The sequence below is a fragment of the Pollicipes pollicipes genome, unplaced genomic scaffold (genome assembly GCF_011947565.3).
Source record: "Pollicipes pollicipes isolate AB1234 unplaced genomic scaffold, Ppol_2.1 Scaffold_4002;HRSCAF=4701_pilon_pilon_pilon, whole genome shotgun sequence".
NCBI classification, from domain to species: domain Eukaryota; kingdom Metazoa; phylum Arthropoda; class Thecostraca; order Pollicipedomorpha; family Pollicipedidae; genus Pollicipes; species Pollicipes pollicipes.
Genome location: NW_023596420.1, coordinates 40,688,479 through 40,714,626, shown reverse-complemented (window position 1 = coordinate 40,714,626; position 26,148 = coordinate 40,688,479). Strand labels below are relative to the sequence as shown.

At 49.5% G+C, this 26,148-nt stretch overlaps 1 protein-coding gene across 1 annotated transcript in view; it reads right to left on the bottom strand.

Moving 5' to 3' along the window:
* The window catches only part of LOC119094498 (solute carrier family 22 member 15), a 113,700-nt gene that overhangs the window by 40,381 nt on the left and 47,171 nt on the right, over nucleotides 1–26,148 (bottom strand). The window contains exon 8 of the mRNA XM_037217556.1: nucleotides 1,383–1,528. Within this exon, the coding sequence (XP_037073451.1) occupies nucleotides 1,383–1,528 (146 nt within the window). The remainder of the gene's footprint in view (nucleotides 1–1,382; nucleotides 1,529–26,148) is intronic.

The window sequence follows — 26,148 nt, the reverse complement described above, 5'->3', positions numbered from 1 at the left end:
AAAAGAACCACTCACTTCTCTTCAGACCCGTTCCGAATTAGATTTCCAGCGCATTTGGTTGATTCTGGGTCCGAACCAGAAAAGCACAGCTCTGAGTTGACTTTGATTCCAACTCAGGAAGTGTGACTCAAGTCTGCAATCGGTCCTAAGGAAGCCGAATGCGGCAACAACAGATGACTTGATAAACCGCTCTATGGGTAACGTAAACACTTATGTTGAAAATCACACGAGAACACCATGTTGCGTGGTCCATTCGCTGCAAAGTTGAAGGCTGTGAGAACGATAATATCGTTTGTTACATTTATGTTTGAGTCCATTCATCACCGATTCCATTCACATTTGATTTGAACAAGAGAAAAAACTGTACTAGTTTTCGAGAAAACGATGGACTCCAATTGCTTTTTCTCTTGCCAAAAAGACATCTCTCAACGTATTTCATTTGATTCGACTAAACCATTGACATCGGCAGAAATAGAAAGTCCAGATAAAGATTCTTACGATGAAAATCAAATCCAACTATTTTTCCCGTCCATGACATCGACGACTGTATGCGTTGTACGGGTGCAAACCAAAGCTCTTTAAGGGAAAAAATTGCACCAATCAACGAGACGGAAATGATCAGCACGTGTGGCAATTAACGGCGCGTCCGAGACAAACTAACGCCGCACGGAAAATCATGTTCCCATAGCCTGTTGACCATCGGCCATTGCTCTCATGGCAAGTTTCCTCAATTCATTGGCGATAAATAACATAACGTAAGGTCAAGTTGGTGGAAAAAGTAACGTGACGGCGTAAAACAAGCCCTTATCATGAGCAAGGGAGGTGTTGAGCACCGAGGCCGAAGGCACGATTGCGCCGGAAGCCAATCAGTACTTAAATCGTAAAAAGAATATGGTTCGGTATTACCGTGGTCTGTGCAAGTGCTGAGGTGTATTAGCTTCTTGGTTTTGACCTGGACGATTATGTGCTAATTATGAGACCCATTCAGTGTTCGTGGTGCAAACTGCACCAGCGATTGCACCATTGTGGGATGGCTCTCGGTGAGTAGCAGGTGAGTACCAGTGAGAGGCTGATGAGGCCACTCAAGTGCTAAAGACACTCACTTTACCAATGCGACCAACTACACAGTGGCGGGACGGGATCATATGCACTAAAAAGTGCATGCAATCTGAGCAAGTGATGTGATAAGCGCAGTCACTGACACCAGCGATTAAAACACGCAAGTTTCACAAAACATTCGCCTCGCAGGATGTATTGGCCGTCCTCAGCCCGATTAACGTAGCAGACGGGTAGCCGTCCACATCAGATACTCACAGCAGATATGCGCAGATGCGACCAGCGTGTAGTGTCGTTCGGATGCAGGTATCAGGGAAACTACTCACCAGCAGCGCTACGAAGGGATAGGCTATCCCAGCCATCCGCCCGCAGAAGTTGACGATGCCGAAGCCAGTGTTACGAACCGATGTGGGGAAAATCTCGCCCGTGAATATGTAGGTTACGGTGAACGTGGTAGCTATGCACAGCTTCCCTGCAAACCAGGACGACTGGGATGAGCAGAATACCGATTTGTTCCGCCTGCAGCTGCTGTGATGATTTCAGTATGCCCCAGCGAACGCATGACGGTAGAAAGAAATACACCATTCTATTTAATCGCGTATGGTAGTGTATACTCCATTAGCCTCCTACAGTCATGGCAAGGCAGTGGAACTGATCGATCAGACTGAATGTGAGACCTGCCTATCAGGACAGACCAGGGGGTGGACGGCCTATTAGACTGAGTGTCAGACCTGCTTCTCTCAGCACATGGCAGGGGTACCGATCACTGATCAGAATGAGCGTCAGCCTGCCTCCCTGATCGTCAATGTAGAGCCAGGCAGCAGCATGATCAGGACGCAGCTGATACCTCCGGCAGCATCACGCCCGCTGAGCGTGTACCGTCGGCCCCAGTCTGCGGCAAGAAGCGTAGTCAGCGGCCCTCTGCCATGACCGCCCTAACAGATTATTCCGTGGCAGGACACGAGTTTTCGCAGGTGTTCGCAGTCAGCTGTTGCAGGCTCGATCCGGTGGGTGCTAATCGCGCAAACAGTTGGTCAGGGGCGTTCAAATGCTGAGAGGCGGAACTATTCCTACTGCATGCTGTATACGCTGCCCTTCAATTGCGGTCGCGACGTAGGCCAGAGTATGAAACTTATTCTAACTTGAACCTCGCAAGTGTCTTCAGCGGTGTTTAAATGGCCATACATTGCAGCGGTACGCCCACAACGTGTAGAATGCACTTAACGGAAGAGAAAAAACTATTAAAACAGTGATGGTGTTAAATGCATGAACGGTGAACAGCCCGTCCCGAGAGTGGTCAGTCAGCCTTGCTGTCAAAAGGTAGCACAGGATACCACGACGATAGGGAATGGAAACTTCATTGGGCAGCTAGTTTGGCTACCGGGTACGGATGTGTGTATGCCAGTCGAGGCAATCGGCGGCACGTTCTCAATCTGCTCTTGCAATGGTACGTCAACGTGACGTTCCAGTAAATAGCAGCTATGACTATCGGCAAAAAAAGACAACGCGATTCATGCTACCATTTTCAATTCTGTAGCACGGCAGCAATGTACCACGCATCACATGCAAAAACGGTGAAATGCCACGAAATCTTGTTTAAAAAAATGGTTGAAAACCACAACAGAACCCGGGAAATTGTGCACACTGCTTAGTCCTGCGCGCAGAAACGGCTGGAAAGAACCAAGGTCCAAAGCCCCTGCGCAAGGGCGAAACATCGATGCTGCCCAGTACTCACTTATCCCAGTAGCCAGGAGATGACGATCATGGGCGGAATCTCCACCAGGCCCGAGAGGGCGAACGAGATGAATCGGTTTTGACCCATGCTGGCCGCCGCCGCCGTCAGGCCGTAGTAGGTCAGCGTGTGTACCACCCTGGGTCACAGCAGGAGCACGGGATATTAAAGCACTGGCGGCATTCGCAACGTGCGAGGCTCCATCAAGGTACATGACTACCGTATAGTTTTTGATAGTGTGGTGTAGCAGTACGTGAGTAGCATAACTGAGTACTGTGCGATAACAGCAGGTCACTGACCGGGAGCAAGTACAGCGCCGATATTAAGCGACACAGCCCTGGCACTTGACCACCGCCCTCACATGATATTGTTCGGCGTTGGCAAAGGTATTTGTTGTTTGGTGTCCTGTTACATGCTGCGAATGCATTGCTACGAGAACGAGAGTGCGAGATAAGATGGCAAGTTTCATAATTCCTGCACCATTTGGGGACTTGTGACGTCATCAATCATATTGCACAGATCAACGTAACCCTGCATCTAGCGGGCGCGTAAATCATCCCAACCCGTGAAAAATTGGTGTAAAGCCCACATATTCATACTTCACGGGCTTTTCCACTCGATTATATATGCGATTATATATGCGAGCTTCTCCACTCGTTATTTACATGTCTATATGTATATATATATATATATATATATATATATATATATATATAGCTATTGTTGCGTCAAATTAAATAGCAAATTACGCTGCGACGAACGTCACACCTCCTACTCCCTACCAATCTAAATCCTTGCTGCTTCATGCCTCTGGCATGGACGCCGCCGCCGGCAGCGTCATGGCCACCGTCGTAGCGTACCAGGTGAGGCAGAGCATCACTGTCCAGAGAGCGGAGCGCCAGTGTCGGAACAGCGAGCAGCAGTTGTCGGGAAAGCCAACGGTCTTCTCCCTCGCGGCCACCAGGGTAAAGTTGGCCGGAAGGGTCACTCCGTTCGCACGCGCTATGCCCAGCATGACCTTGTGTGCTTCCTCGGTTCGACCATTGAGCATAAGCCACCGCGGGCTGGCAGGCACAAAGCTGACGGCAGAGGCGGGACCAGTCACTGCATGGGAGATGGCAGCGGGGGTGGGAGCCGATAACGCCAGAGGGTGATGGCGGACACCATGCTGGCGGCAGAGGCGGAACCAATCATCAAATGGGAGATGGCGGCGGGGACGGGAGCCGGTGATGCCAGAGGGTGCTGGCGGACACGAAGCGGAGGCTGTAACATGGACCACTGAGGACAGCGGTAGCTGGCCTCTGACTGCAAAGCCTGGATGGTGGTGATGACAGAGGCCAGGGTTACGCGTGCTGTCAGTGACGCATTCATCACGGAATCACGGAAATGCCCCTGACAAATATGGACGAGCACATGGATTGATCAAATTGTTAAACAACAAAACATACAAAAAAACCTCGCACATAGGAGTAGCTGCTTTATCTTAAAATGTACTCCGCCTTAAGAGCAGTGCTCTTCTCCCATTTTCTCTCAATGTTGTCGGTACCGCGGGAGAAATCTTCCTTGGCTGTTTCTCCAGTCACCCCTCAGCATCGGCGCACACGTAGCAGCGTGCCTCCTTCATCGGGAATGCGAACTCGAAACCCAGAAAATGTGGAAATCACTTGGGGCCGAACCCGAACTATATGCCGGGTGTTGGAGCTCAATAGAGCCGCGGTTGCTTATAGCAATCCGCACAAACCCGGCTTTTTGAACACACACACCGTCGTAAAGAAGCCGGACACTCTTTGCCAGCTCTCATCCCCTATTCTTTTACATGCCTTCCCCAGCTGCATCATTAGGCCGGCGCAATCCCCGGTGACTGTTAGTTTCTTTGGCGTGTAGTCGATCACGATGATACCAAAACAGATCCGGAAAGGTTGCCACCACTTTGCCCGAGGAGGCCTGGCTGCGAAAGTCTTCGAAGTGGAATATCCCTTGTGCTCCTGACGCATGCTCTCGCGATATAACTCGGGGTCCAAGTGGTGAGGCTTTGTCTTATATCCTGTCACCTGACGTTTAAAACAAGTTCGCAGGGTAAGTTTTGGAGGCAGCGGAAAGCTTCTCACTTAATACAGTTCGCCAATGCCGATCTTGTATGCTGAGGTTTCGCGGCACCGATCCACTGGACAACTTGCCCATTAACATGGAGGATGGTTTCAAAGGTACTAAAATGATATGCGAAACTCAGTTGCAATAGTCTTTATCTTAATCCGTCTACCTTTCAAGATCAACACTTCTACAGCTTCGAATAGTTGGGGCGATGTTGCCTCAGGCTGTTCTCCTGCCCGGGGGTCATCTCGAGGTGGGCAACGTACACGTGCAAAATCGGCGGACCACTTAGCCACCGTGGAAAAATGGGAAGCGGCAGTTACTGCACACACATTGAGCAAATGTTGCGAAATTTTCTCCACATTTTGGCCTTTACTCATAAATTTCACAGACGCCCTCCAAACAACCTTAGACGTGCCATCCATAGCCGACATAACAATTGCAATTGAGACGCTACATTTGAGCCTGCTTTAGCACCAGGGAAAAGAAAACGTTAGTTTGCGACTAGAAGCACAGGCTTCCGCCTGGTGATAAGAAGCATTCACCACACTGTCAAGCTATACTCTATTCCAGGAGCTTGTTGACCCACCCTCGATGTAAAAAAACTACATTTCATCGTAACGGTTTATATCGCTCTTTGTGTACACTTACATCGTTCATATCGACATGCGCGCAATCTACGTTTGTCTGAAGAGGAGTAATCACTCACAAGAGATCACTCATTGATCCCTTATATTATTTGCTTGCTTTTACACGCTCAGCTATTGCGCTTTTCTCAAGTTATTCAAATCCCAATCTTACTTCCGCCATAACTAGCACCAATGCCCAAATCGCCGTATGATATAATTCCTGTAGAAATTTTTGTAGTATATAGCACAGAAGCTGGTTCCCGCTCGAAAGTTGGATTGAACGCACTGCACGTTGATAATCACCTGAAGTCCGTTAATGCCGGAAATAATGCTGACATAGCCAAACACGAATAATTTAATGAAATACTTGAATCGGCTTTAGGAACTGCATGACCAATGAGGCCGCAGTGCTCACGTGACGTTTCTATGGCGTCATGGATGCCTGGTTGACCTTACCATAGTCTGGACGAGAAAGCCGGCGCAAATTGTGGATGTCAAGGTCAGAAAACAGAGTGCTCAGTTTAAGAAAGGGATGGGCTGTGAACTGCAGTGAATGATCTTCCAAATGGCTATCTCGGTTCAAAACGCTATACAAATGTGGAATAGCCCCTTAAAGCATATCACCATAACCGAGTACGCGAATGCAAGTAAACAGTATAAGATCTTAGGAAATACGCAAGAACTGAACGAGAAATAGTCAAAATACGCGCATACAACGATATTTGGGCTCTGGAAACACCCACCGATAGCACGACCCCTCTCGGCAAGTCGAAGTACTACAAAAAATCCCCTCGTCCGCTACAGTGGCAGCTTTGTGCGGTGGTCAAGGCTAAGAAACATGTAATTGTCGAGACGTTCATATCTAACAGTCGTGAGCGCGACTTCCACATATAACGGTCGTCAATTGGCTCTCAATCAATGTTGTGCTATGCACGATGACATAATCAAACAATGACGCATCGAGAAGCATCTTTACTGAACAAAGAATTGTGCTATCTAGAGCAGTCCCCACTTAAAAGGTATATCAAAAATAATAATAAATGAGCTTGTTTCATTCTATCTTATGCTTGTTTCAAAATATTCAAATGTGAAAAATTCCCCTTAAAAGCAGATCAATTGCTACGAGTGAGCTTATTTCACCGTATATCATGTCTGCCTCAATATGTCTATGGATCTTTATTTGTTTCTCAAGCCCAAAATACGATTACTAAGATTGCGAGCTTACTTTCCAAATAATTTCATCTTGAACATGGTGTTTTGTAGGGTCATCCGGTACATTGCTGTAAATCTGTGTAGAGCTCCACAAAAGCCACATGATCGCGAGTTCCTCCACCGTACCCCACCCCGACTCACAGCCATATCACGAACACGGAGAGGCCGGCCAAGGCGGCTGAGGCGATCACCAGGAGGCGCCACGTGGTGGTGACGTAGGCGCCGAGTGCCAGCATCTGGATACCGATGGAGAAGAAGGTGGAGCCAAAGAGGCCAACGCGACTCCGGTATTGAGGCCCCACCAGCTCCGAGGACAGGGTGAAGCTCGGCAGGCCGCCCACCTGCAGGACGCCGGCCAGGAACCTGCCAAGCGGTCGAACGCGTCAGAAGTCGACACCAGGCATCCTCAGAGGTCAGAGAGAGGGGAAGCGAGGGGTTACGCAGGTCAGGGGAGCAGAGCACGCGCATCTCCATAGGGCCGAGAACCCTGTCGCTGAGGTCCGAGGGGCCATGCGCGACATCATGTTGGCTCACATTGCTCATCCACTCCCCTCCTCTCCCCCTCTCCTCCTCCTCTCCTCTCCTCTCCTCTCCTCTCCTCTCCTCTCCTCTCCTCTCATCTCATCTCATCTCCTCTCATCTCCTCTCCTCTCATCTCCTCTCCTCTCCTCTCCTCTCCTCTCCTCTCCTCTCCTCTCCCTCCTCTCCCCTCCCATCCCCTTCCCTCCCCTTCCCTCCACCCCTGCGTCTGCTTCCCACACCACCACCCGGAAGACCCGAGAGCGGGTCGTCGCACCTCAGCACGGCGAACGTGGCGTAGTTGGGGACGACGACCAAGGCGGCCACCAGCAGGGCCTGCAGACCGAATGTGAGCAGCACGACCCGGCGTCGGCCGAACATGTCCGCCAGGGGGCTGACCAGGGGAGCGCCAATCGTCATGCCAGCCATGAAGAGCGACTGCAGCAGGTGTACGTCCGTTGTCCGCTCGCAGACCAGTGACCACTGCATGAGTAGGGGGGGGGGGGGGTCAGCTCTCACTGACCGATCCAGGAGGGGGCACACCACCGACCACCGTCGGCCGGCGTCAGCTTCTCACGAGCCTGATCCAAGGGGAGGGACAGACCAGCGACCACCACCGGTCCGGTCTCGGTTAAGCTCCCACTGACTAGCCCAAGAGGGGGGGGGGGAGGGGGGGTTTTTGAACGTTGTGAACCAGGCACCTTTACAAGGATGAGTAATGGAACAGGCTGCGCTGTTAGTAGAAAATATGTGGTCAGATATCGCTGTGGGAATCACTGCAGTGTAATGCGATTACTGAGCTAAAATTAGAACCGTTTATTTCGGATGCGGTGAATGTCAAAGTGTAAAGGAGCGATTCTCCGTCGGGGCGGATACCAAACCACACCAAAGACACCATAGACACTACAGACACCACCAGATACAGCTCCCACAGACGCCCTCAGACACAGGCCCCACTATGTTAGGTCAAATACTCCGTTTGGAGAAGTGGGGTCAGGCCAGATATCCCTACCGCAATGGTAAGGATGGTCACGTCAGTGACCTGATGTTCTATGAGATGCCAGTGCCAGGGACACACATCTCAGATAAAATGTCGAGGCAACTTTCAGCGAGAGGTAAGCTCAAAGTCCTGCGGTGTTCCTGGACCGCTTACTCATTAACCAGCTTTTTTAGGAGCCAAACACAAGCGTGCTTGAAACAGTTTCCGTCATTTGGATGAAACAAAGGTTGCAAACAACGATAGTTGTAAGCCGACTGATATAAAAGTAATAGCAAAGTTCAAGTTTTTAAACATTCGCTCGGATTTCTTTTTTACTGGATGAATCTCAAGAAGCAACGCCTAGGCTATGCAGTGCTTGTAAGCCTTGATCCCATCATCCGATCCTTAAATTTCAGGGCACCGGCAGAAACTATCGGCCAAACTTAAAGGTACCATAATGCTCGGCAAGGATGACGTCACCAGTGCCATTGTTTCAGTCCGCGGGCCATCTCAGTCGAGCGCAAACAGAGAACGTCTACAACAATTCGAACCCACCCCGCGCGGCCATTAGGATCGCAATGTAGACGCCCCAATCAACTTAGCTACCGGAACAGAAGCAGCTGCGTGCACATAGCAAAACGATACTTACATGCAGGCTCCAGAACAACGCATGCCGTGCTTTTGAGTTCAATTGAACTCTAGTGCATGCCGCCGCCAACAGGCCGCACCTGTGCCTTCATGCCGAAGGTCAGGTGTCCTACGTCACTTGCACTCTGTCACTGACCTCAGTAACCACGCTGGTGTACTCGGAACGGAACACGATGTCGTCGCAGAACGCTGTTGTGTCGTTGAAGCAGGCGTTCACGAGTATATCTGTCCCATTCGGCCCCTGTCGGTGGCACTCAAAGTTCGGGGTGTAACCTGCGACACGGAAAAAGGAATTTGCATTGCATCAGTTAATCCCCTAGCCGTGCTGCAGTCTGCGGTTTTTCCGAGGCGTTCTTGTTTACCCGGCTATCTGACGGGAGGTCCAGTTTGGAAGCCTGTCACGGACAGTCCGAATAGCCGATGCCGCTGCCAATTCTTTACGCCTGGACAACCTCCATCACGCAACGCTGCTTGCACTGCTCTCTGACGTCATTTTGAGCAAATGTCAAGGGCACTGCAGACGTCAAACTCGTGTCAAGCGACATGAAGGCATTCAGTCGAATATTCAACAAAAGGAATTATTAACCGAGAGATACGCCGTCAGCCTAACCCCTTCAACAATCACATCAATTCTATGTGAGCGTGCTAAGTTCGCGGCCATCGTGAGGCTGTTTGCCGCGCAAACCCGCCCATTGGACCAGCTGGTCTGCTATTGAAACAGCCGCACGCCGCCAATGAATCAGGTAGCATGGCGGTACACGCAGCGCGCGCGCGGCTCCATCACACGGTCATCCGTGTTGTCGTATGAAAGTACGATATTGCCACGATCTCGAGCTTGTTATCGGCTCGAACTTGTAACGCTTTCTCCCAACGGCTCCCTCGTCCAGTGCGTTACCAGTCTTAAGGGGAATGCTCCACATTTATGTGGGGTTTTGGGCTTGAGCAGCCATCTTGACAGCAGCCATCTTTTCGGTGCAGTTCACGGCTAGCCACACGTCCGCGAAAATGGTAAGAGCGTTCGGGGAGAGTCATTGCATAGGCCATGCGGCGATCGAGGCCGAGAAAAAAACGTAATGGCGGGGTCGTTCAATTTTAGCTGCCCGCGATAGCTGCCCGTCACATCAATACTTCAAACGTGAAACACTTCCTTTAACCAATTACCTTCTGCCGAGGGGACACTTACTGCTGCATCCCTTCATATACGAATACTTTAATGGCCGTGCTTTTCATAACCACGAGCGCAAAAGCACCAGAGAGGTGGGGCGTTTCGTGACGTTTCTATGACGCCGTGTATGTTTGGATGGTTTTCCCATTGTGGGTGCGTGACAGACTTTTTAAGTTATAAAAATACTTTGGCTGCACAAGTTCATGCACACCAATCTCAGTAAGAGCATGTTTCAAACCCTCAAAGTAGCATGGCTGTGATCTGCAGGTGCTGATCATGAAGAGTGCTATTTCAGCCAAAAATCCAATGTAAATATGGGACAGACTCTTTGAATGTAAATTTGGTCTCGTCTTTTCAACCGGACCCACCAATAAACTCCATCAGCAGGACGATGAAGGCTCCCGGTAGTGCTTGAGACGTTGTGGCTAGCATATGCTTCCATTGCTGCCGCCCGCCGCTGTCCAACACGCGGAGGGCGTCGTCCATGTCCATGGTGCCCAGGTGGTGCTCGGTGCACGAACCTGTGTACGTCGGCGTCACCAGCTGTGCACAAGCGTTACCACTGTCACAACGCTCCAACGCCCAATAAAGCACCTGAACGTCTCACCGGCAGCTTTCACCAAGCTCCATCCAAATGCAGATCAAGCAGGTTCGTGCCTACCGCGTTCAATGTTGACCCACAAATACATGCGACTCCAGATCACCTGCTGCTGATCTCTGATCATGAGCTGCGGCCTCTGCCTGAGCGCAATCCTGCCGCGTCGTCGGCGTCCGCTCACGAGCCCCGCCCGCCCCGACCACCAGTTGTGCACCGCTACACTCGCCGCGCTCAACAGCGGTCATCACCCTCCGCGTCCGACCCCTGGCCGCACACTGTGCACGCTGCCACGTCGCCATTCGCCGCTGCCTGAGTCCCTCCCCCTCCCCCTCGGCGGGCGGGCAGCGTGTCAGGCGCTGCGCAGGTTGCCGTGGTTTTCGCACCGGCGGCGGCAGCCCTCATGCTTCGGCCGGGCCGGTGCCGCAAGACTCGATTGGGATGCTCCAAAATGCGAATAGGGCGCCTCGATTCGTTACCACGACTTGTGCCACGATTCGGGTCGTGAAGAGAACTGCAGGCTACGCAGATAAATGAATCCAAGTTTCAACCGTGAAGCTCTTCGCCTCGACCTGGTCGTTCATGTTCGCAGATATACGAAGATATACGAGGCATTCGTTGCTTACGACATGGGGCTTATTACGGAGGTTGTTTATTTTACGCATGAATGGCTGCTGAGAACGGGTCTTCACCGCGCATCCCTGCCGAGGATGCTTCGCGAACGCCTCTGTCAGGCCCAGTCGCGTGATCACACCCGCGCCAAAGTCACGGATCACTGATATATCATGTGACACCGGCCGTCCCCGCCCAACCGCGCGCCGCCGTGCCCATCCGCTCACGAAGCCACATTGCGCGCCTCCCTACCCAGCTGCTGGGCACCACCAGCCCACAAGACCGACGGGAGCCACTGGACCGGGCGCACACACGGCTGTTCATGGCCTTCGCACTGAACGTACGCCCGTGACCTACCGTGTCCGTGACCTAGCATTCAATGATTCGCTGGATATCTTGGATATCTATGGATGGCTTGGTTCGTCCTTGCGCTAGACGCCGTGGGGTTTCGCGGTCGACTACGAAATCAAGTAACTTTTTGATAAGTCAAGGCGAAATACATTCCTGTAAAGTCTGTGGAACGGAATCAAAGCTACACTTCAACTGTGTCGTCTGAAACCACGACGAGTGGATAGACATATAAATGTCGGTACGAACGATATAACCAGTCTCGAAATGCTTAATACATGGCAAACGCAGAACACTAAGGATCGTTCATTTAGGACTAAATATGCACACTATGCATCGCTCACTTAATGACCAGATATGTGCCGTGCCGTTGCATAGCTCATGCGAGGGTTTATCTCGTCAATTCACGCCACCGAGTCAACTTAATCGAAGTCAGGCGGCATGACCCTGATCTGGAATCCGAACCGACTCAAATAAGCGCTGTGCTGCCTGGAGTCGGAGTCAAAATCAATTCCATGACCGCGATTTGAAGTTGGAATCGATCCCACCTTGTGGAATCGATTCCAACTTTAATGTGACAAGTGACACATAAGGTTGAGGTTGACCACACCAAGCCATGAATGCGTAAAGAGCACGCTGTGTTTCGATCGTAAAGGAGCTCGTCATCGTTTAGTTAAGTTTAAGGGCGCTTCAACTGCGTTGGTTATGTGCGCCATAAAGGAGCTCGCATAGCGTGCGTGACTCACCACTCTGAGCACTTGAACCAAGAGCTGGCCGTCTTTGCTTCTGCCCACTAACATTTTTCCTCCCGAATGCTGTTTTCATGTGCGCTGAGATCCCCGATGCCGGGTTGTGCACGGGTGTAATTTCGCAAAAGAAGATGAAGGGACCTAACGGGGCAAATGGTCAAACCTGCGACCAAAATGCACCCAAATGTGTAGTTATTCCCGCATCTGCCCCCCCCCCCTCACCACCACCTCATCCCTCGCAAAGCTGGGGTAGCTCCAGCCTCCCTCGTAGGTAAATAGAAAAATACACCCCTGAGCGCGTGGAGCGCGTGCGAGAAGTACGCTCTGCATGCTGTAGAGAGTTGAAGGAACTCATCATACTACACCGATCGGTTACATCGATCCATCGACCGGCCATAGTAATCAGTCGGACCACCTGAATGTCCGGCATACACCTGCTGTGCGAAATCATGGAGCTCACACCAGGTTACGGATATCACAGAGAAGAGGCATGACGGCTCGCTTCATTCAGTCGTGACCAGGGCCTTTACAAAGGGAATGTTCTACATTCGAAGATATTAAAACAAGCACCAGATACATGGGCGTGTGAACAGGGGGGCCAGGGGGCCATGGTCCCCTCACTTTTTGAGGTGGTCGGCCAACAATGTTAACTGGCCCACCCACTTTTCAGATAAACGTTGCACCTGACTTACGATTAAACATGCATGCCGATTTACCTAGCTCACCAGGCATCTCCTTTAAGATGCGTCATCTTTTTCGTTTGCTCATTGGCCATATCTTAATGTTAGAGCCGCAAGACCGGCGCCGCAAAACATGGAGACTGCAACGCCGGGTGTCGAGGCCGTTGTTGCTATCACTTGCGAGCACGCGTGTTCAGCACCATATTACGTAGTCTTCATATCAGTAGTCAGCTCTGACAGGATCTTGAGTATATTAAGATGAACATGGGTAAGCCATGTTATTGCAATTAGAAACCCCATTTCATTTACAATCTACAGTCAGGGAGAACTGAATATCTCAGAAGAACACAGAAAAACACGGAACTGGAGTCTATGTGACCACTATCGGACTACCTACGGTGATCAGGGGTGCTTTTTCGTCAATGAGGGTTCCTGTACTGATCCAGGGCTAACTGCGCGGGTCAGAAGGCCTCCCGAGTCAGGGGTGGGGGACAATGTAATATGGTAATATCGATCCTTGTAATAGCCTCCGGATCGACCAGGAGATCCCGTCCCGTGTCACCAGAATGATAGCCAGAAGATGCTTCACGATGGGAGGAAATGGCCCTTCAGCCCTCGACCGGAAACGATAGTGTACCTCTGGTGATCTATTCAAGAGCCCCCTTGCCCAACATGAAATAAGGGGTCCCATTATTGTTAAGTAGAGTGGGGCTCTCATTATTGTTGAATAGCGCGGGTCGAAATGACTTTAAAAAATGAGAAAGGTCATGCCATGTTTGCCTGAGAACATTCATTTGTTCAGAATATATTATTGAAACAATTTATTTCAAAAGGCTTGAACATAAAAGCCCGCGACTTTAAGAGCAAAGACAAGGATCGTCTGGGTTGCACCTTTCGTAAAATCAAAAAGTTTCGGCCACTGCATGTGCCACGAGACGGCGGGTGCCGTTTTAATCTGTCTTCTGGACAGATAAAAAGCTGCAAAAACACGAAAATAGAGATTTTACGTTCACTCTTCCAGTTTAACCAACAGATTACTTCCCCACTTCGGGGTGCTTTAATGGCCAATTCGCTCTTTTCATCAGTTTAAAAATTGCTCGCGTCAAATATGCGTTCAGACTGTCTTATGCATGTAACATATAATGCCATTAAGCGTCCAAAGATGCTTTTCAGAAAGATCGTCCGTTTCGTACACCCGTTGGCCACAACTTAACATTAGCTGATAGACCGACGCTGCGCGGCCTACGGAGACTACAACGCCTGGGTTCGAGGCTAGTGTTTCTAAAATTTTCGATTGCGCATACTCAATGCTACGTCACATAACTTGTATTACTAGTTGATTTAAATGTTTGAAGATAATCATTTCAGAATCGTCATCATTTTCATCCACCGGTGGACCACGACTAAATATTAGCTACTGGACTAACGCTCCGCGGACTTCGGAGACTGCAACGCCTGGTGTCGAGTTTTTTTTTGCTAAGATTTGCGAGCGCGCATGTTAAAAACCTTACCTAAATTGTATCCCTAATCGATTCTGACTGAATGATGAATATCTTCGGACGAACATGGCTTGGCCATGTAATAAACATTGTTGACCACTCGATCTGCATTCAAATTTTTATCTTCAAATCTGGATTAAACATATTGATCTACAATCTACCTTCGTGATTTCCTCAATGTCTGGACAGCCGAGATAGAAAGTCTGACAAAGTTTCTGAATTCATCGGTTTAGAAGAAGCCAACTAACCATGTAAATTAAGAGCGCCGGTGATTTCTTCCATGCAGTCGTTCAACGCCTGATTTCTGCAGTTTATTGGCTTCAAAATGCAGACAGAATTGAGCTCACGGTAGCTCCTGGTTTCTGTTTTCGTAACGAGGTAAAAATAACAATAAAACGAACAAAAACAAAAAAACTTGTTGACAAGTAAGCCATATCCGGGAATTTTTTAGGGATCACTATAAGATGGGCTTTTGTCAACCTTGTGTTCCTACTTGGCAAGGCTCTGGCTACGCCCCTGCCTACACATAAAAGCTGAACAAATGGCATGCGCTGCATGATGGGCAATGAAGTGTCCGCTGGGCCAAATAATACCTAAGGCAGACAACTTCGCGGGGACTATTTTTCTGCGATGGCGTGGTGTCAGGAAAGATACTTCGGAAAAAGATACTGTTGCAGGTGTCTAACACGTGTTTCATACGCCATGTCGTTTCATATGCCCTCGCTCTCCCGCTCTCGCAGCAATGCATTCGCAGCATGTGACAGGACACCAAACAACAAACACCTTCGCCAACGCCGAACAATATCATGTGAGGGCGGTGGTCAAGTGCCAGGGCTGTGTCGCTTAATATCGGCACTGTACTTGGTCCGGTCAGTGACCTGCTGTTACCGCACAGTACTCAGTTATGCTACTCACGTACTGCTACACCACACTATCGAAAACTATACGGTAGTCATGCGCTTTGATGGAGCCTCGCACGTTGTAAATGCCGCCACTGCTTTGATATCCCGTGCTCATGCTATGACCCAGGGCGGTACACACGCTGACCTACTACGGCCTGACGGCGGCGGCAGCCAGCATGGGTCAAAACCGATTCATCTCGTTCGCCCTCTCGGGCCTGGTGGAGATTCCGCCCAACATCGTCATTTCCTGGCTGCTGGATAATTGAGTGCTGGGCAGCATCGATGTTTCGCCCTTGCGCAGGGGCTTTGGACCTGGGTTTTTTCCAGCTGTTCTGCGCGCATGGTTAAGCAGTGTGCACAATTTCCTGGTTCTGTTGTTTTTACGATTTTTTAACGAAGTTTCGTGGCACTTCACCGTTTTTGCATGTGATGCGTGGTACATTGCTGCCGTGCTACAAAACTGAAAATAGTAGCATGAATCGAGCTACCATTTTTTATTTGCCGATAGTCAGCTGCTATTTACTGGAACGTCACGTCGACGTGCCAATGCAAGAGCAGATTGAGAACGTGCCGCCGATTTCCTCGACTGGTATATACACATCCGTACCCGGTAGCCAAACTAGCTGCCCAATGAAGTTTCCATTCCTTATCGTCATGGTATCCTGTGATACTCGTTTTTACAGCAAGGCTGACTCAAACTCTCGGGGCGGGCTCGAAGGGGCAGTGTTCTTGATGTCCACGTGTTTGTCTTTTGAGACCCGTGCGATGGCTTATGTTCATCGTTAATGCATTTAACACATCGCTGTTTTTTTACAGTTTTTTTTCTCCTCCGTTAGGTGTGTTCTACATGTTGTAGGCGTACCGCTGCAATGTATGCCCATTTGAAACCCTGTTGAAGACACGTGAGAGGTTCAAGTAAGAATAAGTTTCATACTCTGGCCTACGTCGCGACCGCATTGAAGGGCAGCGATACAGCATGCAGTAGGAATATTCCGCCTCTCAGCATTGAACGCCCCTGACCAACTGTTTGCGCGATTACACCTCTCCGAGATCGAGCCTGTCAGCAGCTGACTGCGAACATCTGAGAAAACTCGTGTCCTGCCACGGATGATCTGTTAGGCGGTATGACAGCGGCGCTGACTGCGGTCTCTGCCGCAGACTGGGCAGACGGTACACGCTCAGCGGCGTGATGCTGGCCGGAGGCATCAGCTGCGTCCTGATCTTCCTGCTGCCTGGCTCTTACATTGACGATCAAGGAGGCAGGCTGACGCTCAGTCTGATAGGTCAGTTACCCCTGCCATGTGCTGAGAAAAGCATGTCTGACACTCAGTCTAATAGGTCGTCCATCCCTGGTCTGTTCTGATAAGCAGGTCTGACATTCAGTCTGATCGATCAGTTTCACATGTCTTGCCATGACTGTAGGAGGCTACTGGAATATACCTATCACACGCGTCTAAATAGAATAGTGTGTTTCTTTCTGCAGCCATGCGTTCGCTGAGGCATACTGGAATTATCACAACATCTGCGACTGAACAAATCGGTATCCTGCTCATCCCAGTCATCCTGGTTTGCAGGGAAGCTGTGCATAGCTACCACGTTCACCGTAACCTACATATTCACGGGCGAGATTTTCCCCACCTCGGTTCGTAACACCGGCTTCGGCATCGTCAACTTCTGTGGGCGGATGGCTGGAATATCCTATCCCTTCGTAGCGCTGCTGGTGAGTAGTTTCCCTGATACCTGCATCCGAATAGCACTACGCGCTGGTCGCATCCGCGCACATCTGCTGTGAGTATTTGATGTGAACGGTTATCCGTATGCTACGTTAATCGGGCTGAGGACGGCTAATACATCCTGCGAGACGAATGTTTTGTGAAACCTGCGTGTTTTAATCGCTGGTGTCAGTGACCGCACTTATCACTCGAAACTGCACTCGAAAACTAGTATAAGTTTTACTCTTGTTCAAATCAGATATGGCTGGAATCGGTGATGAATGGACTCAACCATAAATGTAACAAACGATTTTATTGTTCCGACAGCCTTCAACTTTGCAGCGAATGGACCCCACGACATGGTGTTGTAGTGTGATTTTCCACATACGTGTTTACATGACCCATAGAGCGGTTTATCAAGTTATCTGTTGTTGCCGCATTCGGCTTCGTTAGGACCGATTCCAGACTTGAATCACGCTTCCTGAGTTGGAATCAAAGTCAACTCAGAGCTGTGCTTTTCGGGTACAGACCCAGAATCAACCAAATGCGCTGGAAATCTAATTCGGAACGGGTCTGAAGAGAAGTGAGTGGTTCTTTTACACGGCGTTCACTTGAAATACAAAAGATCGTTAAAATGTAAACGTATTTTGCCCGGCCTCACCCCTTAAGATGCCGTGAATTTCTTACCATACTATTCCTACCCATTCACAGAATATGGTGAGGAAAGATCTTCATTTCTTCGTGTTTGGAGTGCTCATCACATCATCGGCGCTGCTGGACCTGCTGCTGCCTGAGACGCTGGGAAAGCCGCTGCCAAAGACAGTTGGGGAAATGGTTGGAGAAGACGTCGAAATATATCAAGCCTTGCAGCTCGACGAACTGGAGGGCGATTATGGCAGCGATAGGCAGCATTCAATGAAACCAAATCAAGACTGAACAAAGAGCGTAGGTGTTGTTGCCACAACACATATACCGCCGTTAGGTGTGCTCTTTGTAATTTTGTTACATCGACATGCATTTTGCTGTTGCAAGCAATGTGTTCAGTCGGCCACATCCATATTTTTATGATCTGTCGTCTGTGACAAACTCTTAAACACTTCGGTGTTGCATTTTCTTCCTGACTGTATTTGATTGCGGTGGATTTGCGTAACAGTGGACAAGGCCCACACGTGATTCATACTCCTCGTTACCCACGACGGCGTTAAATGACATCTGGCCGTTGTGTGAAGTCCTGAACAAATCATTGATGTGCTTTATCGGCTGTAAGCTCAGTGCAGTGGGGAATATGAAGCTTGTTCACACGCGCTCAGCGTTTCAGCAACCTTAAGCATCATTTCAGAACTCGTATGAAGTGCCCCCACGTGGAAAGCGCAACGGAATGCGGGATTGCGATGCGGCGGTTCGTTGGGTCAGCATTTGTTGTTTGCTGTTTTCTGTGATAAACTGTCGAGTTGTACTGCACCATTGGCACACCGTTGGATTCGGTAGTGTCATACGTCAGAACCGAAGGGAACTGGCTATTGAGTGGCACCGCGTTTTCAGTTACATGGGCCACATGTAGCCCTCACACGAGCTGGCAAGGTTGACTTCGCCCTTTTCGACGAGTTTACACGTCGTTTTGCCACATGTGTGTACCCAGAGCACGGACGTACTCGAGAATGGCATGTATTGGTAGAGAGTCGACAGACCATCACGTGGTGTAGATTGTAATGTAGCATATGCCGCGTGCGACGTGTGTACTAGCCAGCAGGATGGATTTGACCGTAACCGATCGTTATTCGCATTTTGCGCCATATTTCGGCCCATAGACCAGGTAAAGACATGAATCTAGCTGCGAAAGATACATAATTAGAATTTGTGCGTTTTTCATTGGCGCAGCGAAGCAAGCGTTGAAACGCTTGTACTTACTCCAAAAATATACATGTTTTAGTTCATGTCTCAGAATAGTGGAGTAGGGGCGCCCTGCAAATTTAACATATTGCACATCTTTCTTTCTTTATCTTTTGAGAATCTTTCCAAGAAAACATGCTTCATTTTTGCTGTGGTATGTGCAAAGGAGCCATTTCACATTTCATCTATTGACGTAACCCTCGCCCGGCTCGTTGTTTTTCATTATACGGCTTTAAAAGGGGAGCGACGTCGATGTGACCCCCCCCCCCGTTTCTATGCCGTTTCTAAGCTACGAAGGATAGGGCGTAATGGAAAAGAAACCGTGGATTGGTCTCAACGAGATCACACGATTGGTAATGAGCTTTAAGCTGCTCTCAATAATTGACCCCACGAGGCGAGGTTAAAGGTCAATGCTCCACCAAAATAATTTCCGTTTGATTCAGTTCTACCCGAAGATCGAACTACTTCAGTTTTACATGCCCATGTTTACAATGTGATGCCACAAAACGACATCGAACTTAAAAAGACGCATCTTTGTAATTTTGAACACCGCAACATGTAGTTTTGTGTGTTTGAGCATATATTTATGAAGTATAGCTCCGCTAATGTAACAGTATAGGCCCACCGCGCGTAGTCGGCGGCTTCGTCGGCTGCCGCCCGCCGCCCGCGCACGCCGTGGGTTCCCCTGCAGTGTTCCTAAAAAACCGTCGCTCCTCATGACCCTGAAAAGCTAGGGACATGCTTTTGGTATCAAACCATGCACAGAAAAGTTCCGGAGGCCATCAAAACTTCAGGCACGATTACAGAACACGCCGGAAAGACATCCTTAGAAAACCTTAGGGGGTCCCATCGACCTTCCCCCTGCCAGGTGCGCGGGTCAACTGCTTACTGATTACAGCTGGATTATCAACTCCCTACCGCCCAGGGCTGGATAGAAACCCCATGGTGCACTCAGATGTGCACCCATAAATGTGATGGATGCATGTCGTCTTTTGCATGCAATTGGAAACACTCTTTCATGAGCATTTGCTCTGTCGTTACGCAATGAGTCTCCTAGCTGATTTGAGGTAATATTGACTTTGCAGTGCATTTTTATTTAAGGTGGACAACTCCTTGATAAGGCAAATTCTACAAAGCCGATCACGCTGATTACGAAAAAGCGTAACGTGCTTGCTGTCCCTAACAAAATACGACGATCATAATCATCTGCTCCCCTTCTATCGGCTCTCACCGTCATGGCCAGCGCGTCCCTAGACTTCCTCCAATTACTGCGTCTACATTTTTCTCAACACATTTGACTTGCCTTGTTTACGCGATGGAGCTGCCCAAAATGTGGGGAAGGGGTAGGGGCCTGAGTTGGGAGGCGGGCCGCCCTCCTCCCTGTTGTTCAGAAGCCTACGCCGACGCTCACCCGTCGAGTAGTCGCAGTACGTTACCCCCTCCCCGTCCCCTCTCTCAGACACCGGACGGCCGGCTGCGGGTGTACCATGCCGACATCTGCCGGCTGGATCCGGAAACTGTGGGCGCCGTCGACGCCATCTGGGACCGTGCCTCGTACGTGGCAGTACGCCGCGAGGACCGACCGCGGTGAGGCTGGCTCGGAGACGGCGGGCTCCCGGCTCGACCTTGTCAAGTAAAAACGGATTAATTTCCAGCTGATTGCCGCTTTTTGTGACACGCAAATGCGATTCAGGTGTCGTTTGGACATGCGACTCAGTAGAAATGTGAAAATGTTAAAAGCCACTATGCGTTTTCACGTAATGTAGCATCATAGCAACATTCATCCTGATGATGCAATGTTTGCGGCAAGCCAGCCACCGGAAATGATATTCACTTTGGTGCGCGAGCAACGATAAATCTTGGGATCACCATTTTTAGGACGCCGATTAACGTGAATGGCGCCGGTGCACGAAACATAGGATCGCAGATCGAGAGCGATCGTGGGCATTATTTTTGTAGATAGCTTAATCAGCAATACTTTACTATGTCATATTTATTACAGTAGTGATGATGCGATCAACTATGAATTGTGGGTCAACCTGAAGCTGTTTAGCATCAAAGAAATGCGGGAGTAGTATCACAGTCATAAATACGGTGAAGAGGACGAGACAACATGACCGGCATGGAATTTCCGGTGTGGAAAAGAATGCTGGAAAACAACCAGCTGAGAGTCAAACACAGGGCTTCGTTTGAACTTAACGCCTCTTCAGCTGTGCGCTGCCTTACGGAAGGTCGGGCTTGTTTGTTGTTATGCATTCCAGTGTTGGCAGCCCGCACTGCATGACTGAAGCTTATTCATATGCACGACACAAAACAAGCTCATAGGATTTGGTCACTGTGACCTTCTTAAGGTCAAACAAGGTAACTGCCATTAATGCCATGAGTATGGCATTCATGTCAGTGGCATTTTGCTCACAACAAGCACATAGACTTAAGGCGGTTGCATGAGCAGATATGGGGTACTTTTGACAACATCTGGATTTTTACCTTGTTTGACATACGTCATGCAAAGATCATTACCTTGGAACTCAAGGCTTGACACAAATGACTTTAGATACAGGCCAATCAACCATCTTAATTTGGTATCTTAAGTTCTCTCACTTTTTGAGATCTTAGAGGGGTGCGGGGCGGGGGGCGGGCAAACAGTTCCAAAAGCTCTTCAAGATGGTCATTTCAGTTCAAAAACACACCTAAATGCGGAAAACTCACTTTTAAGTGTAAAAGACTGCTCTGGTTAGCACAATTTCACCATGTAGTAAATATCCTTCTCCACACGTCGTTGTTTGACTTCGGCATGGGCCGTTCATATAGCGTAACAGTGGCTGCCGAAGCGGCCGTGCAAAGCTGCCACTATAGCGGAAGAGCGAATTTTGTTGTAGTACTCCGACTTACCGAGAGGTGTCGTGCTATCGGTGGGTGTTCGCAGAGCCCAAATATCGTTATATGCGCGTATGTTGACTATTTCTCGTTCAGTGCTTGCATATTTCCTAAGATCTTATACCGTTTACTTGCATTCGTGTACTCGGTTATGGTGATATGCTTTAAGGGGTTACTCCACATTTGTATGGGGATTTTGAACTGAGATAGCCATTTCGAAGATCATTCATTGCAGTTCACAGCCCAACCCTTTTTTAGACTGAGCACTCTGTATTCTGACCTTGGCATCCACGAATTTGTGCAGGCTTTCTCGTCCAGACTATGGTAAGGTCACCCAGGCGTGCATGACGCCATAGAAACGTCACGTGAACACTGCGACCTCATTGGCCATGCAGTTATTAAAGCCGATTCAAGTATTTCATTAAATGATTCGTGTTTGGCTATGTCAGCATGATTTCCGGCATCAACGGACTTTAGGTGATCATCAACGTGCAGTGCGTTCAATCCAACTTTCGAACGGGAACCAGCTTCTGTGCTACATACTACAGAAATTTCTACAGGAATTATATCATACAGCAATTTGGGAATTGGTGCTAGTTATGGCGGAAATAAGACTGGGACTCGAATAACTTGAGAAAAGTGCAATAACTGAGCGTGAAAAAGGAAGCAAATAATGTAAGGGATGGATGAGTGGTCTTCAAAATAGCTATCTCAGTTCAAAATACCATCCAAATGTGGAACACTCCCCTTGAGATAAACATAGATTGCGCGCATGTCAATATGAACGATGTGAGTGTACAAAAAGAGTAATATAAACTATCACGATGCGATGTATTTTTTTCTGATATCGAGGATGGGTCAACAAGCTCAGGAATAGAGTAGAGGTTGACAGTGTGGTGAACGCTTCTTATCACAAGGCGGAAGCCTGTGCTTCTAGTCGCAAACTAACGTTTTCTCTTCCCTGGGTTCAAGGGAACCTGGGGAACTGGGAACCAAGGGTTCAAGGGAGGCGTGCCCTGCTCACCTCATCCTCCGTCCATGCATACACAATGATACAGTGCGGCTGTCACAAGGTGGCGGTAAATCGACGGCGCAGCGAAGACAATAGCCGTGACTGGTCCTGATAATAATCGCACGAGCATGTAAAACATCTTGAGCAACATCACCTGACCCAGGGAAGGACGTGAACAACAGTTTTGCAACGAACTGGCCCATGTGGAAGTATGCACCTCCCAGGTAAAGTTAGCTCCATACGCGTTCGCGAACAGTTATGATAAACGGACAGCGGTCTCTGATTTAACTGCACTTGATTTAACCACCTCCAACCACAAGCATATCGACACGCCACTCACGACACACTGCACGTCCGCAACACGCACCGCGCGCGGGCTCGACGTACCGCTCGTGATCACTTAGCTACTGAACAACCGTGTAGAGAACGAGGTCACAGCAACTAAAACTGGCACCCCACTCATCAGCGGCCGAGACGGGTGCGCCGCACGAGGCCTCGCGCCGCCGACTGACCAAACTCGGGACGGAAGTCGGCGGGCGTCACGCTCTGCGGCGTGTCCGAGAACGGGTTCGGCTCGCACTCGACCGAGCTCAAGAGGTACCGGCAGCCGGGGGCCATCACGGCGCGCAGGAACGCCGCGTACCTGCGCGGCGAGAGGGCGCGCCGTTCAGGCCGGCGGAACGGGCGCACCCGCGGCGCAATCGTCTACGAAACCTAACACGGAGGCCTTTGATGCAAACAATGTTCAGCAAGCTACACGTGTGGCGCCGACTGAACGTAACACTATGATGCATTACAACCAGGTTACTATAACATTGCACCATTACGATAGACGTTGCTATGATGCTCCAATACGTGAAAACGCATGGTGGCTTTCAACATGTTCACATTTCTACTGAGTCGCATGTACAAACAACACCTGAATCGTATATGCGGGTCACAAAAAGCGGCAATCAGCTGGAAATTAATCCGTCTTTACGTGACAAGGTCGAGCCGGAAGCCCGCCGTCCCCGAGCCAGCCTCACCGCGGTCGGTCCTCGCGGCGTACTGCCACGTACGAGGCACGGTCCCAGATGGCGCCCACGGCGCCCACAGTTTCCGGATCCAGCCGGCAGATGTCGGCATGGTACACCCGCAGCCGGCCGTCCGGCGTTTGAGAGAGGGGACGGGGAGGGGTAACGTACTGCGACTTCTCGACGGGTGAGCGTCGGCATAGGGTTCTGAACAACAGGGAAGAGGGCGGCCCGTCTCCCATCTCAGGCCCGCTCCCCCTCCCCCACATTTTGGACAGCTCCGTCGTGAAAACAAGGCAAGTCAAAAGTGTGGAGAAAAATGAAACGCAGTAATTGAAGTACTTCTCGGGACGCGCTGCTCGTTCAGTTCACTCGATTTAATTCGAAAATTAAAGTACGTGGTGATGAGGTGCATGACAGCCCACAGATCAGGGGGCCATGACGGTGAGAGCCGATAGAATGGGAGCAGATGCTTATGATCGTCGTGTTTTGTTAGCGACAGCAAGCACTTTACGCTTTTTCGTAATCAGCGTAATCGGCTTTGTGGAATTTGCCCTATCAAAGAGTTGTCCACCTTAAATAAAAATGCACTGCACAGTCAGTATTACCCCAAATCAGCTAGGAGACTCATTATGTAACGACAGAGCAAATGCTCATGAAAGTGTTTCCAATTGCATGCAAAAGACGACAGGCATCCACCACATTTATGGGTGCACATCTGAGTGCGCTATGAGGTTTTCATCCAGCCCTGGGCGGTAGGCAGTTGATAATGCGCTGATGATAAAAAGATGTGTGCGGAAAGATGTGCGCGTACTGCGGGCGGCAGCCGACGAAGCCGCCGACTATGGGCGGTGGGCCTGTACTGTTACATTAACGGAGCTATACGTCATAAATATATGCTCAAAACACACAAAGCTACATGTTTCGGTGTTCAAAATTACAAAGATGCGCCTTTTTAAGTTGGATGTTGCTTTGTGGCATCGTTTTGTAAACATGGGCATGTAAAACTAAAATAGTTCGATCTTCGGGTAAAATTGAATCAAACTGAAATTGATTTTGTGAAACATTGACCTTTAACCCCGCCTCGTGGGGTCAATTATTGAGAGCCGCTTAAAGCTTATCACCAATCGTGTGATCCCGTTAAGACCAACCCACCGTTTCTTTACCACTACGCCCTATCCTTCGCAGCTTAGGAACGGCAGAGAAACGGGGGGGGGGGGGGGTCACATCGACGTCGTTCCCCTTTTAAAACCGTATAATGAAAAACAACGAATCGGGCGAGGGTTACGTCGATAGATCAACTGAGAAATGGTCCCTTTTGCACGTACCACAACAAAAATGAAACAGACGTTTTCTTGGAAAGATTACTAAAGGATAAAGAAGGATGTGCAAAATGTTAAAATTGCATGGCGCCCCTACTTCAGTATCTTGAGGCATGAGCTAAAGCGCATCGTATATTTTTTTGGTATCTATAAGCGTTTGAACGCTTGCTTCGCTGCACTAATGAGAAACGTACACATTTTAATTATGTATCTTTTGCAGCTAGATTCATGCTCTACCTGGTCCATGGGCCTAGATATGGCGCAAAATGTGAACAACGATCGGTTACGGTCAAATCCATCCTGCTGGCTCGTACACACGTCGCACGCGGCACATGCTACATTACAATGTACACCACGTGATTGTCTGTCGACTCTCTACCAATGCATGCCATTCTCGAGTTCGTCCGTGCTCTGGGTACACACATGTGGCAAAAAGACGTGTAAACTCTTCGAAAAGGACGAACTCCACCTTGCCAGTTCGTGTGAGGGCTACACGTGGCCCATGTAACTGAAAACTTGATAGCACACAATAGCCAGTTCCTTTCCTTTCCGACGTATGACACTACCAAATCCAATGGTGTACCAATGGTGCAGTATATCTCGACAGTTTATCACAGAAAACAGCAAACAACAAATGTTGACCCAACGGACCGCCGCATCGCAATCCTGCATTCCGTTGCGCTTTCCACGTGGGGACACTTCATGCGAGTTCTGAAATGATGCTTAAGGTTCCTGAAACGCTGGGCGCGTGTTAACAAACTTTACATTTCCCACTGCACTGGGCTTACAGTCGATAAATCAGTGATTTGTTCAGGACTTAACAGAAGGGCCAGATGTCATTTAAAGACACCTTGGGTAACGAGAATTACAGATCACATGTGGGCCTCGTCCACTGTTCCGCAAGCC